A 15,292-nucleotide genomic window follows, 5' to 3' on the forward strand; every position below is an offset into this window, starting at 1 on the left:
CTCTTGTGAGCTCCTCTGCTCATTAAATATATAGCTTTAAATATATACTTGGCCTCCACTCTTTCTTTCGCCTCCGATAATCGCACACTTATATTCATCACACTGCCTTCAATTTCCCTAATTTTGAAAGAAATTTTCATCGAGGCGAATTTGAACGCCCGTGCTTAATACAGTGCGTGCCTCACATAAAATGCTTCGAGAAACGAAGCAAAAGGAAAAAAAACAAAGAAAACATTTCAGATGAAATGGAATAAATCAATCAATCTATCAATCAATCAATCAATGCATGAATGAATAATTAAACACCAGTTTTTAGCACTGGCCAATTCACGTAAGGGTTCTTTGCTCCGATTCCAAGTCGAATCAGAATTTTAATAGGAGTGTTTGTTTTCAACACAAAACACACACAACCTGTCTCGTTATCGGACCCAGGCCAAGGCGTTTGTAAGTGTACCTCTCAAAACCATGCTGTCTCCGTTCCCCATTTGAAAGAAGAAATGATTAAGTGAAAGCATTCTAATGGTTCGATGTTCTGGATTTTACAGCCAGGCTAACCTAACAGAGAAAGAGACATTATTCGTAACAGAGAGTTTAAAAGCTTAAAGCAAGTTACTGAGAGAAAAACCCGACTACCTCGACAACAAGGCAAAGGTAAGCAGCCGAACCAGTGAGGCATGACACGAAATAAAAGAACGAAAAAAGAGTCATCTTTTTGCTTGTATATTATTTATTAACTTTTTTTATGACTATGTCAATATTTTTCAATTGTTTACACCTATAGGCTAACTTTTTCGGCCCTTGAACGGCTATCGATCAACCCCATTGAGGCCCTCTATAAAAAACCAGTCAAGAAATTTGCGAAGGTCATATTTAAAAGATAAGTCTACTTTCAGACATGGTTTGATGCTACTCTGGTTTGCAGATTAATGAATGTAATCGAAGAAGTTACAATTCAAAGACCCAATGTTTCGACACTCCTGTCTAGGTGATCTAAACGCTACAACAAGGGGTCCTTTTATATGATCACTAATTAGCGGTCTTTTTTCTGACGAGGTGTAAATAAGTCTACTTTTTTCGCTAAATAAGGACTTCACGAAACGAGCCCGAACTCAGTTAGACGGCTTGCTTATTTCAACCTGTAGAAACAAAGTGTCATCCACAATATAACGTCTGGTAAAAAGTGCTTGATGAGATATGAAATTCACAATACCCCTCCCTCTGCTTTCGTCTGTGACAGGCGTTGCGAAGTTTGAGATATTTTGTTCGAAGAGCTCCGCAGTCTCGTTCCTCCGTTGGTCGAGATCTGCCTGTTGATCGATCAATGTAAACTTCACTTTCTTAGTGAAAGGCCAGGGTAGTATTGCGTCATATTCACCTTTTATTACAATAATGAACACCGATAGTTGGCTAGTTCGCTGGTCATTTGGGGAGATTTGAACTTTTAGCTTGTAGCCGTAACGTCCGGTTCCATTTTTCGTGTAGAACGGATCGCTATTTATAGTCTGATTCCGTCCTGCCATTGCTTGTCTAAAAATCTCACCGAAACCATCAATCTTCCAGACGAATGTAGTTGTGTCCAGCTCTTCTTTTGTTCTCTCAAGTTGTAATCTTGTCGCCTGAAGCTGACTCCTTGTTTCTGCTAACTCAACTATTGTCTTCTGAAACCTTACGCATACTAAATTCAAATGAAGGTTCACAGCAGTGTTAAGATGAGATTCCATGGCTTGTCTACAAACCTAAAATAAAACGTTTTTTTCATGGTCATCATTTTTACCAAAGCGTATAAGTCAAGATTTTCAGCAGTTCCCTTTTGAAGTGTCAGAATCGATGAATGAAAGAAATATTTTTTTGTCACCGAAATGACGACCTCACAAAGTTCGATCAGATTACCTACTGAATCAACTAAGGAACCAAGGCTCTTGGTGATCTTGCACTAGATGCAACTGTCACAGACACACCAGTTTATTTTGAAACGAGGTTTAAAATGAAAATTAACTTCACACTAATGTAAGAAAGATGAAAGCGTGGTGAGAAACCCCTTTCTACTTCTAGATTCGTAGCCTCAAGTATGAAATGAATTGTGAAAGTGCAGCTCTTAAGAGAGAGGAATGCTTAGCAGATCATGTAGGGTGATGAACTTCTTCAAGGCACGACCCTACATGTTTTCACATGTTCCGTAAATCCTCCTCGGATCCTTATTTCACAGGAGAAGACTTGAGGGTACGGGCGTGGTGGGGACTTCCTTGTTAGAAGGAGTGATATATGGAAAGATATATGCTTGATTATTTTGGAGCATCTACACACCTTGAGTGTTACACAAAGTGAGAAATCCAACCAGAAAAATCTTCTTATATCGACCGTCGACGAAATGGTATAAAAAGGCACAAGATCTTAAGATCTCTCTTTCTCCAACTTCTCAAGCGAGAGAGACCACGGAAAAGCTTTTTTTTCAATCCTTTCTAACTGATCTCCACTATCATTTACTTACCGTAGCTTCACAGCCCATGCCTGCATACGGACAGGAGACTACGGTTAGCGGACATTGGTCTCTGACGTGAGTAAGAACCTAAATCACATCAAATCGGTGTATTAGAACAAAACAAAAGAAGTAGAAATGCTGAATTCCTTAGCAGGAATGAGTATTCCGTGTTTCTTAATGTTATATGAGTTAGTATCCATGCTTCAAAATGTCACTGCGTGGCCACTTCGTGAAAAAAAAAAGATGTGGCTGTTTTATCATGAAAATACACTGCCTGCTGGAAAACATTCTACCAATTTTTTTTTATAGGAATGATCATACAAGCATGAAAGCGAAAAACGAGTAAAACCGATCTATCCATCTAGGCCTTGATTGGCCGTTTGAACAACGAAAGAGCCTAGTTACGTATACAAACAGTTGTTCATTTTTAAACAGTATGCCTTACCGTTCCCCTGGTGATCAAAAGACCACAGTAGTTATGACATGCTACTCGGGACATAGGGCACTCCCTAAGATGATCCTGAAAATTAAAAAAATCTCATGTAAGGAACTGGAAATCATGATTATGCTTACGCTTTAGAGTTATGTTTTTAATTAACATACTCCAAATAACAGGTTTTTGCTTTTTTGCAATCTCGTACCCAGATCTTACCTTGCAACCACTTGGCCGTGGAAGGTCTGGGTACAAGGTTAGCCTTTTTGAGTATACTTTCTAATTTTCAGGCGTACATGGTACATGAAGCTTTAGTTTTATCATGGAAAAAAAGTATCGATCTGCATCTACAACGCCTTAGTCCACTAGGTGCATATTAAAGAGCTATTGCCTTACCTTGTGCATTAAATGAGAAAGGATTAAATGATAGAAGTGTCCTTAGGCATTGATCTAAATGAGTATTAGTTTTTACTTCCCTATTCCTAAGTTCTCCAATCCATTCACAGCCTTCACTTGGACATCTGACTACCATAGAGAGGATCTTCCTTTCTGTTGCTGTATCAGGAAATACGTCCTAAGACAAAAACACGATAGCCCTGGTTTTACGTTAATGCTCAACGAATGAGCCAGGTTCTTTAAAGGTTTCATGCACAGTCAAAGAAAAGGTGAGTCTATAATAGATTGAATTAGTAAATGATATTCCTCTTAATTCTAAAAGAGCGTACGAAGACGAGTGTCTGAATTATTTAAGGCATTTGAAAGCATATCAAACAATAGATACAACAAATTCACACTTGGTAAACAAGATTTCTTTGATATCTTCCAACCTTCATAAGAATTTTATGAGCACTCAGCTAAGCAAATCACTTATTTAGTTTCCTGTCTTCTGAATAAGTTATATAATTAGAGACTGTTCTTGAATTTGCTGTCTGAGAGAAAGTTCAACTATCAACTACTGCAAATCTTTTCACATCCCGTCTCAACTAATACGCCAAATGTTATATTTTCAGGGAAATTCCTCCCTTTTGATCTTTCTTGATTAATTTGGTCAATAACAATATCAATAACAATGTCAACACCACTAGAAATGATGCCATTAACGGCTGGAAAATCAACTTTGATAACAACACAGATTTACCGAGCGAGAATGTAATTTGAATCAACACAAGTTACGAGCTATATTAGAGTAATTATTGTTTTCTTGCAGTTTATTGGCCGAGAATTTAAGGCCAGTTACAACCGTACATAGTTACGAAGTCTCGCCAATATTGAGACATTCATATGGAAAACGTGGTGCGAAGAAAAGATTTGAACTTTAAACAGTACTATTTCAGAACAGACGATATTTGATGAGCTGTCGACTTAGCGATTTCGAAATCGAGAACCATCACGCTTGCAGTGCGTGATTGCAGGAATGAATTCCGCCGTCTCCATGAGACCCTTTTGCTTTCAGGACTTGTTACTTTGGAACACGATCAGTGCGGTGAACATTGGGAGACATTTATCGTGCTGCAATGTCTAGGAAGTCAAGTGCAAGTTCAACGTATGATCTAATTCAGACCAGTCGAGCACAGTGTTAGAAATTAAAATTGCACATCCAGTAGAAAACCATTGTGGCCATAATCATTGCAAGTGATGTTTATGGAAAATGACTAATTTCCTCTTACGCAGTAGACCTCGACTTTTCTCTTGGTAAAATTCACTTCCTGAGAGTTTGTAGCAGAAATTTCATAGGTAAAGGATATTCAGATTATGCTTGCTGGAGAATAACTGTGAAAGCTGTTTATCGTAAACTCGTACCTTCATTACGCTCGTCAATACATTCTTTGCAGTATCTGTGGCCACACCTCGTTTGAAACGGCTCCCTAAGCGGTAAATGACATATTGGGTATTTGCAATCTTGGTCAACTGCTTTTAAAAAGTCATCGTCATAGCCAGATGTAGGGTGTTGCTTACTTGCTATGGATTTCGTTATGTTAAGCTCCTGACGATGTGCTGAGTTGAAATGTACGTAAATTTGACCTTTTCATCCAAATCCAGACGGAATGGTGGAATGGTAGAATGGTGGGATGGTAGAATGGTGGAATGGCGGAATGGTGGAATGGCGGAATGGCGGAATGGTGGAATGGTGGAATGGCGGAATGGTGGAATGGCGGAATGGCGGAATGGCGGAATGGCGGAATGGAGGAATGGCGGAATGGCGGAATAGCGGAATGGCGGAATGGCGGAATGGCGGAAAATGACCCCAAATCCTAAAGCACGGAACGGCGGAAAATGACCCCAAATCCTAAAACACAGAACGGATGTCAGGGCATGTTGCACAAATTTTGTACAAAGACACCAAGCGCTTGGCTCATTTATCCCCACGACGTTATTAATTTTTTTTCTTTTATTGAGTGGTATAAATAATAATGAACCATTCTGCATGAAAGATAGCTGCGTTTTCGCGTTGTAAACCTGTTTAGTTACCTTTTGTTATGCAAAATCAAGCAAGCGAATTAGCATATGTATTAAAGTTTTCCCTCATTTCGATAGCTGGAGGGCATGAAATGTTACTTACTTTAAGGTACTTTGATATCCTCACTTAGAGTTGTCTTGTGACTACAAAAGGGACTAAAAAGAAACAAACCTTTAGCTGTGTGTCTACTTTCTCTTTACATTCATCTCTTAACCCAAATAAACATTCTGAACTTGTGGGAGATTTGGACGGTTTTTTTTTCAAATCAACTTGTGTGGTCAGTTAAGTAGATGTTAGCTTTTAGTTTTTCAGCGCTATTACCTGGACTTCGTCATCCAGCAACAGACTGCTGAGCACAGCTCTTAACTCCACTCTGACTGAGTCTTTTCCATACCCACGCGCACAGATCTTCAGCAGCTAACTGCCTATCGTCTTGAAGGAAAACTTTTACCAAGCCATTACCGTTACCGCCGAGTTAATGGAATATGGCATGTGTGTCCATAATAAATAGGTATCCAAATGCCCATCCTATTGTAAAGATGTACCCACCGCAGGAATAGAAGGCAAGCTTCATCTCTCTTTTTGCTCTTAGCTCATCTCTGGCACACACTGAGTAAACTCCATGGCTTGAAAGGATTTCCTCACTGAATTCGTACTCCTCTTTTATCACTTTACATTTCTGCAGAATTCCATAAGCCTCCGATACGTCGTAATGCCGACTTTTATCTCGAAAGGGATTGAATCGAAGAGGGGAATGGATGATGACTTCCTCAGCAAGGCAGGCAATTTCTTCAAATGTGGTGACAGTTGACCTCTCATTTTGGCACAGCAAGTGATCGCCAAAAACCACAGACAGAAATGCACAGCCATTGGTCCCATCACCAGGAACTTACGAGCTAGTTGCATTCTCAATGCAGGTTTCTTGGTTGACTGTGAGTGGTAAGTTTCTGCTGTTTGACAGGTCTTCATTTGTCAAGACATCTACTATGTATTTTGCATCTGGCCTGTCTTTCGGATGGAAACGCGTACAATATTCAGATAATTTGCGAAGTCGGAGGCAATTTACTGCATGTTGCATGCAATAGTGATCCGAGTGAGCCGGCTTCTCATTTTTAGAAATGAGCCCTTCTAAAACAGATAGACAATTTCCGGTTTGAACCCTTGCCAACTCCATCTGAAAAGGGTACTTCAAGTCCGAATTGATAATGACGAACAATACCATCCCTAGGGCCCAGATATCCACAGCCTTTCGGTCTACTAAGGACAGAGCTGATCCGTTCTGGCAAAATATTTCTGGTGCACGATAAGCGGGCGTTCCACGGGCAAGGTTGTTCGTAACTATGCGACACACATTATTTGTTTGATTAATCACGGATCGGCTTTCTCCAAAATCAGCAAGCTTGCAAATTATCGGCCTAGTTTGAAAAGCTTTCTCAATTTCGTGGCTGTCTTTTAAAGTGCAATAATGCTGGTTGGAGACCAGTATATTGGCAGGCTTTATATCACGGTGGACGATGCCAAGGTCATGCAAATGTGCAAGCCCTATCGCCGTTTCGAGGGCGATCTTTTCTTGAAGTGGAAATTGGTCGATTGCCTCATTAATGTGAATATATTGTAAAAGTCGGTCCAGACTGCTGACAATTTCTGAGCTGCCAAAGGGAGCGAAGTCGTAAAACAAATATTCAAGCATCATTGCACACGGTTCCATGCACACAGCTTGAAACCTAACGTTATGTTCACTTCTAATCCCATGGAGTATTTTTGCCTCTTTGAGGAAAAGACGCTTTTCCTTCTCGTCCTCACCTAACAGTTTTTTGATAACGACCTTCTCAGAATTGTTTCTCGCCACAGAAACCAAACCATAGGATCCTCGACCGATAGCCTCTTCTTTGTCTCGCAACTGCTTCCACTCGAATAATGGTAAACCATGACAATCCAAAGATCCGTCTGAATTACACTTTCCTTTCAGAAAGGGCAATTTAAACGCCATAGAGTTGACGATTTGCAATTTGTCGAGGAACAGAAGAAATCCGCTGAACGAATTGGTGTAATAGCCTCTTTTTTGTCCAGAAAGTTAATTTCTTCCGCTGATATGTAAGCCGTAACTTGTTCACAGTAGGATGGTGGTGTATTGGACGCCTGGTCGCGAAGAAATTCTTCAAATTCTTCTTGACGGCTTCCTTCTGCTAACTTTCTGTTGTCTTTTCACGCCATGAGAAATTCGTACGCGCGTGACACCCTGCAAACCTCTCTTCAACTAGTGTTACTTAAGTCCCAAAACTTATTCGTGGATGAAAAAACACTCGTATTGAAGGGCTCGTAACGAGGGCTTGCTCTCACGCTAGTCTTAGTTTGGAGCTGGGGCTGAACGTTGTCATATTTTGAGAAGCCTGAAAACGTTCCTGTGATGTTCTCACATTCACAAGCATATGAGATATTATTGTTTCAATAAGTCAATACAGACGTGAACAGGAAACGTATCAAAGTTACAGTTGTTTATTGTAATGTGGTATGTCGAGTTGGTTTTCACATGCTGTGCGACCTTTTATGCCGCGACTAAAACTCATGGCAAATTTTGCATTACAAAAGGTAACTAAACAGGTTTACAACGCGAAAACGCAGCTATCTTTCATGGATAATGGTTCATTATTATTTATACCACTCAGTAAAAGAAAAAAATTAATAGCACTTAATTTTAGTCACGCGCGTTATCGTCGTGGGGATAAATGAGCCAAGCTTGGTGTCTTAGTACAAAATTTGTGCAACATGCCCTGACATCCGTTCTGTGTTTTAGGATTTGGGGTCATTTTCCGCCGTTCCATGTTTTAGGATCTGAGGTCATTTTCCGCCGTTCCGTGTTTTAGGATTTGGGGTCATTTTCCGCCGTTCCGTGTTTTAGGATTTGTGGTCATTTTCCGCCATTCCGCCATTCCGCCGTTCTGCCGTTCCACCGTTCCTGCTTTTGGGGTCGCCCGTGCAGAACGAGTTAACTACGGTTACGATGTTTTTAATACGTTAATGGGTTGGCATATTTTGATTTTGAGTGTCAAGACAACGCGTCTACTTTCGATTCGTCTTTCAAAATGGCGGAAGATCTAGGAAATGAGTACCCTTCGGGTTATGACGAGGATTTTGTGGATACAGTCGAGGACGATTTTCTTTGTTCAATTTGCCATTTGCCACTTAGGAACCCACTGCTAACGAAATGTGGTCACAGATTTTGTGAGGGATGCCTCGAGGAATGTTTCAGAAGGTGCGTCTTTTTTCTTGTTTAAATTTCGTTCGCCGGATTATGAAGTCCGCCTTCACTGGCGGTTACCTGATTCGGGCAACCGAACATACACTTAAATCTTAAGTTTTGCGTTATGAAACAGAGTTTCCCCCTGATTGTTTTTGGCTGCATTTTGAGGTAGCCACACTCTTGCTATTGAGTGTGATCGACTGTTTGAGTCATCGGTCCTGTTAACACCATTATAGTATTTTCGAGAAATGTGAAAATCATAGAGCATGAAAATTGTTCTAAGATGTTCTTACATGAACCTTGTAAATTACTATCTTAGAACTTTCCCTACACCTATGTGTACACAACTGCCCTTTAGGTCGTGGCGGTTCAGTGCTAGTGGTGCTATGTCGGCTGTTATAATTTCAAGTTTGAGAAATAAATAGATATGCATAGATCTGCTGTTTACCTTGTTATTTTGCCAGTGCACGAAACAATGAGACGAAAAACATGATAAATCGGATATGACCGCACTTTGACGTATCTTTCCGAGAAGATTTGGAAATTTTCTAAGAAATGGGTAACTTCAGAATAAATTTTCACTAAAAACAGAGACTTTCTTGATTTTTCATAGTGGACATTTGTCCTTATTAGATTTGGTCTTATATTTGAATCATAGATCAAAATTGAAGCTCACTTAGTCTGGCTTCATAGCACACACAAGAATACAAATAAATCTTTCGAGAGGAAACTCGGATGCATGGTAACTTTTTTGTTCTACAAAAATTCTCACAGACGATGTTAAAACCTTAAGAGGCTGAAATTACAGTGATCTATTTTAACATTTCTACAATAGCTTTTGCTTGATCAACGCATTACTGCACACATGTGAATGAATATTTAAGTTTATTTTATGCAACAATGGAGATCATTTTCCAAAGCCTGGTTTCCACATGAACGCAATGTCACTCATAACCTCAACTCGAAAACCTTCCATGACATTCAAATGTAATTTTACGTGAACCGTAGCCGCTTTCGCGGTTTCAGGCCATAACTATCTGGTGCACAAACTTAAAAAGACTTATTTTAATGCCTGCGGTTCCCTGCCTTATTGATGAGCCATTAGAATAACCGCTGAACCGAATAGTTCAACCTAAAGTTTATTTTAAATTGATTCTCACAAAGTTCATTACAGTTGATGAAATTGTCTAAAAGTATCACAGCCAGAAGAATCACGTCAAAACTTCCCAATCGTATCAATCCTATAACGATCTCACTTACGACTGCAACCTCACGATTATATTGATATGTTCCATATTGAGCCACAATTTTTCAGTAATCTGATCTTTTGAGGAATTCCTTTTATGACTGCATTTCTACCAACCTTAAAGTTTAAAAGTTTTGCACATAATGTGGAGTATCCTTAAAATTTAACTAAACATTCATAGGATCTTGTGACGTTTACACAAGCATTATAAAATTTTGGTATTTAGGTTTCATGTGAGGCGGAATGATCATGAATTATGCTAACTCAATACAAACAGATACTTTTCAATCACATTAGGAGCATGAATTTCCAGAACTGAGCAAAACGTTTCCAGCAACCTCATTTGTCGAGCTATTCCTTCTATGATGGTATAACCACCAATGTATTTAACAGTTGAAAACATTTATAAGTAATGCAAATTACGTTTAAAGCTTTTAATTTTATACAATTGATGATTGGCTCTCATGTCTACTCCTCCCCCCCACCACAAACTCTCGTGACCATTACACTTGCAGTGTTGTGTGTTGTTCCACCAAAACAATTATTCACGTCAAAGGAAGTAAAAATTGTCACAAATTCTCTCCGACTTGGCCACGGGGTCTATTTGACGTCAACTAAGTCGATGAATAAGTCTTTTAACCCTTTAATTCCCAAGATCTGATTTTCAATTCTCCCCTCTAGCTGCTACACATTTCCTTATAAATCAGTGGGGAGAATTTGCTGTAAGAGCAATTTAACAACTTCTACCTGATATGAATGAATATTCTCATTACCTGTTTGCTGGATAATGTAGGGTTATCATAGGGAGGAGGTACATGTTAATCACTTCTGGGGGATAAAGGGTTAATTTATCTAACATCTTGTTAACAGACTGGAGATCAATGGTCAGCCCTCAACTTGCCCAGTGGATAGAGAAGTTTTAGACAGAGACAAGGTATACGTGCTTACCAACGTTTCCTTTGACCGACAGACGTGTCCACATCAAAGCTATGCTTACATCACAAGTTGTTTTAACAGAAAGATTATTTCTTCGGTCCTCACTAAAATAGCACTGAATCACTTGAAATTATTTTGGGTGGTAAAAAATTATGAAGTTCAAAGGAAAGAGATGAATCTACTTCAAATACTTTACCCTTACATCGTCGGGTAAAAGTATGTAATAGCACTTACCAGTGAAGCACAAAGTTGTCTCTTGCCCTTCACTTGAGAAAAATAACATGAAATTAAGCAGAAGGATGCTGATATCTCTAAGACTCTACTGCACTATCTGAGTAACAGCTGCAATCGGTTTTACCATTTCATACAGAACAAAACATGACGAGTACGTAATTTACTTTGATTTTCCTCGAGGTTGACAAAAGTCCTATTTTGGAACATCAGCTATTAATTTTTATGTTGAGTGTTTGGTTTCTCTTATAGCCGGATGTCTTCTCTGATAAAGCGACAGAACGAAAAATCCTTTCTTTTGCTATTAAATGTCCTTGTGATCAGAGTGGCTGCGAATGGACTGGGGAACTGAGGAACAAAGAGATAACTTCGGAATCATAACGAGCTTAGCGTTATTTGATAGCTATCGTATATTTCGTTAGTTATATCTGAGATATATTTTTTGTTTTTCTTACAGACTCACCTGAAAGCTTGTTTTTTCAAAGTCATCACCTGTCCTAACGAACACTGTCATGAGACAATGCGACAGAGAGAGCTCAAACAACACATGACCATCGCGTGTTTGTGGAGGATCACTGAATGTGAACATTGCAACGAGCCACACCCAGTATGTTACATGCAGGTAGTTTATCACGATCAGATGTATAGTGGAAGTCTTTATTCTTAAGAAGTTTCATAAATTTCGCTCCAATAGTGATTTAAAGGGCTCGGGCCTTGCAAAAAGGCCCGCTTTGTTGAGTAATCATAACGCACGCAATAACTGAGAGTTATTACATGAAAGATGTTAAACTTATCTCTTTCAGGATCATATTGGAAAGTGCTTGAAGTACCCGGTAACCTGTCCTAACGGCTGTGGTCTGTCAACTCCAAGGGAACTGGTAAGTGAAGGAGATTTTTTAGTCAGTTTTAGATGACATAAACTAACGGTTTGGTTAACTTCATGACACGATGAATTTATTTCAGATACCAAACCATACCAAAGATGATTGTCCTCACACCATGATATGCTGCCCTTACACGGAGATGGGATGCGAAACAAAGGTCGGTATGTAAGGAATTGTAGCATGCAATTAACAACTGTCAACATGCAAATGTCACGAGTTGCAAAATCGACTCAAAGAATTTAGGAAAAAAATGAATAAATGAACTGAAAGGAAAAAGAAATTGAAATTAATAGATATGGTAGCGTCGAGAGGGGGTTCACTCCAGAGAGAGCGGATATTGCAATTGTTGCACTTAAATGATGCTATTTTATACACCTGGTTTAACGCTGGGGTCTTCAGCGGAAAAGAAACTTTCTTCACTTGGGAAGCTTAATTTTCTTTCAGGTTCAAAGAAAACAAGTGGAGACTCATCTTCAAACCGCCATGACGGTTCATCTTGATTTAGCTTGTCTGAGGTTGAAGGAAACACAAGACGTAACAAGACAACTGATGGAAAAATTCAGTACACTTCAGAGCCTCTTTTTGGAAAAAGTACTGAAAGACGAAAATAAAATTATAGAAAGGGAAAACGGAACTTTTCTCTGGAAGATTCATGAGTTTAATGAAGTGTTTAAACAATCCAAGGCAGTAAATAAAGAAACAGTAGAAAGTGTCATTCCTCACACAGCAACCTATGGCTACAATGTAAAAGTAAGAATTTTTCCCAGTGGCAATCGATCTAGCAAGAATACTTACCTATCGGTATACATTGTTGTAATGAAAGGTGAATATGACGCCGCACTAGCCTGGCCCTTTAGCAAGAAAGTACGACTAACACTGATCGATCAACAGAATGATGAGGACAACCGGGAAAACTTTAGTAGACTGATTAATCCAGAACTGAACCCCCCAGAGTACTTTTGTAGATCCAAAACAAAGGAGAACGGAGAGTGCGGTTTTCCGCGGTTCATATCCCACGAGAAACTAAAGTCAAGGAAGTACATAGTAGATGACACTCTATTACTTCAAGTTGAGATTCAAGAAAAAAAATGACTTCTTTATAACGATTTTTAATACATTTTTTTTTTAGCCTAATAGGAAAACAATTAGTTAGCTGTGATTAGCTTTGGATCGGAACCGTTGCTATTCAAAAGTAAAGTTAAGAAAGAATAGTGCCAAATATGTCACAAAGAGCCATACTTTGGATGGTGTCAAAGTTTAGGTAAACGGCTGATGTGCAGTGGTTTTTTACGCAACAGCACTTTGAGAGAAAAATTTTTTTCAGGGCAAAAAAGCCCTTTTTAAAGGAAAATTAATTGATTATCATAAATGGGGAAAACTGCCCAAGCAAATAATGGAAACTTGTTTTTGATCGACCATTAGCTCTTAAAAACTCGATTTTTTGTTTGTAATGAGATGTTAATGAAGTTTCTCTGAGACTCCTATGGTTTTTACGGGTAAAACTGTTCAGCTTTTGTCATTTTAATAAGAAAACGAGACTGCTTTTAGTCAAATAGTTTTAGAAATGCAATGTTTTTTTCTCTTCTATCTAGACTGCATAGACGAGAGTTTAGTTGTCATAAAGACCTTGTGAAGTGTTATTTTGTGGTTAGTGGAGCCGAAAATTAAATGAAGTCTAATAATTCTTGGAGTGCACCATATTCTTGCTTGCTAAACTGAGTATAGGTTGTGTAACGTTTCTTCGGAAATAAAATAATATTGTATCTTTTGCAAGGCCCGCCAGAATCCAAAGTTCTCTCTGTTGCTAATTATGATTAAAACCAAATTAGGATCGACTCATTTTGTTTTCAATGCGCATCAGTTCTTCGTTTGCCCTTTGTGTGATTAGAAATCGTTTCCCAAACCCGTCAGACGGACAGTGGGGATATTATAGATATTATACTTACTGAGTGTTCTTGGCCTTTATCGCGAGTAACAGATTCCCGTTTTTTAACAGGCCCTGCGCCTAGGAAACGACCGATGATTTCCGGCTAAAAATTAAAATCGGCCGATTTTTATCTTTCAAGTAGAGGTTACCTTATACTTTTTAAAAGTGAATTTACAACAGCGTTGGATTTTGTAGAAATAATTATTTTAAATTCGTCTCCAACACTCCATCTAATTTGATATGAAATATTTGAAAATTTCTTTTCATTCGCTTCTGCAGTTTTTCGATGTTTATCGAATGATATTGCATTAAAAGGCCTTTTTCTTCATAACTGCGTAGTTTTCTCATTATTTTGTGTTGCGATAGGGATTTTTGAACCGGTTTTTTGAAAGGGCATATTTTGGGACAGATTTTGCTACAATCAGACGTAACAAGTTCGCGGCTCGATATTTTTGGTTTAAGGCGAAACTGAACCAAAAGAAATTCATTTTTAAATAGCATTAGGTAACCTCTACTTGGAAGATAAAAATCGGCTGATTTTAATTTTTAGCCAGAAATCATCGTCGTTTTTAGGCGCAGGGCCTCTTAAGCTTCTATCTACGGTCCGCGCGCTCAATGATCCATAACTTTCAGTACGGAACTCAAATTCAGTCAGTACGAGGTTAGTATTTCTTTCAAGTACCGGTATTCCCTGTTCCCAACTTTTAAATTATCTTGGAATAAAAAAGGGAGTGTGACATTTGATGGCTATCGCTGTAATAAAAGCAATTTAAGAAGTACAGATCGAAATATTAACAGAAACTGAGGTATCGAACATCTGGAAGCATGGATACCCACGATTAAAATTGCATCGTCAGGAGAGCCTTACGACTGCGGATCGCCACGAGAATACATCTTCGAAATTCCCATGCAATAACATTAATCTGCAATGCGTTGCAGACATTTGAACTCAAAGTGCTGAATCGATTTCGGAACATTAAAATAAAGTAAATTCTATCAGAGAGATAGTAAATTTTCTTACATTTAGGTCTTATTTTTCCGCACCCATTAATTTAAGCTTACTGTTTTCGTTTTTCCACATATCATTTCTAAACCATCATTTTCGCACTTTATCTAAATTACTCCGCCCTTAATATGTCATCTTCAATAAGATAAGTTGTGATTTTCATCTCCTTTTTATAAATATCTTAAACTGAAAGAAAGTGAAAAGACAGGGGATGTACTGACGATGACTATCATTTATTGAAATCACTCCTAAACATTGAATAATCGTTGCGACCTTCAGTCTGTATTTCAAGGCAGAATTGAAAGTCTGACCATTCCTCTGGGAATGTAATGATCACAGCTGTTTAGAAAGTAACTGAAAATTTGCTGTACCTCGAAGATGGTTCTGCCGAAATGAATCCAAGAAAGATAGCGAGGAATTTATAAATTTGATTGCTCGTCAGTGTCCGTGC

General features: G+C 38.7%; 2 protein-coding genes and 1 pseudogene across 2 annotated transcripts; 1 reads left to right on the forward strand and 2 right to left on the reverse strand.

Moving 5' to 3' along the window:
- Positions 1-710: 710 nt before the first annotated feature.
- Positions 711-5,944, reverse strand: LOC113686127 (TNF receptor-associated factor 4). Its single transcript, XM_089212113.1, has 5 exons — positions 5,920-5,944; positions 4,713-4,777; positions 2,925-2,999; positions 2,489-2,566; positions 711-1,736 (listed from the first exon to the last, which is right to left on the reverse strand). The coding sequence occupies exons 1-5, from the start codon at positions 5,942-5,944 to the stop codon at positions 1,110-1,112; spliced, it is 870 nt and encodes a 289-aa protein (XP_089068239.1). The 3' UTR covers positions 711-1,109.
- On the reverse strand, positions 5,464-7,360 carry LOC149042077 (uncharacterized; annotated as a pseudogene).
- Positions 7,361-8,444: 1,084 nt separating this feature from the next.
- LOC149042078 (TNF receptor-associated factor 4-like) lies at positions 8,445-13,594 on the forward strand. Its single transcript, XM_089211506.1, has 7 exons — positions 8,445-8,623; positions 10,728-10,791; positions 11,277-11,385; positions 11,480-11,646; positions 11,828-11,902; positions 11,988-12,065; positions 12,353-13,594. Exons 1-7 carry the CDS (start codon positions 8,454-8,456, stop codon positions 12,998-13,000), a joined length of 1,311 nt encoding a protein of 436 aa, XP_089067632.1. The 5' UTR covers positions 8,445-8,453; the 3' UTR covers positions 13,001-13,594.
- Positions 13,595-15,292: the final 1,698 nt, after the last annotated feature.

This window comes from Pocillopora damicornis, chromosome 7 (assembly GCF_964200805.1).
Source record: "Pocillopora damicornis chromosome 7, jaPocDami1.2, whole genome shotgun sequence".
Classification (NCBI taxonomy): Eukaryota; Metazoa; Cnidaria; class Anthozoa; order Scleractinia; family Pocilloporidae; genus Pocillopora; species Pocillopora damicornis.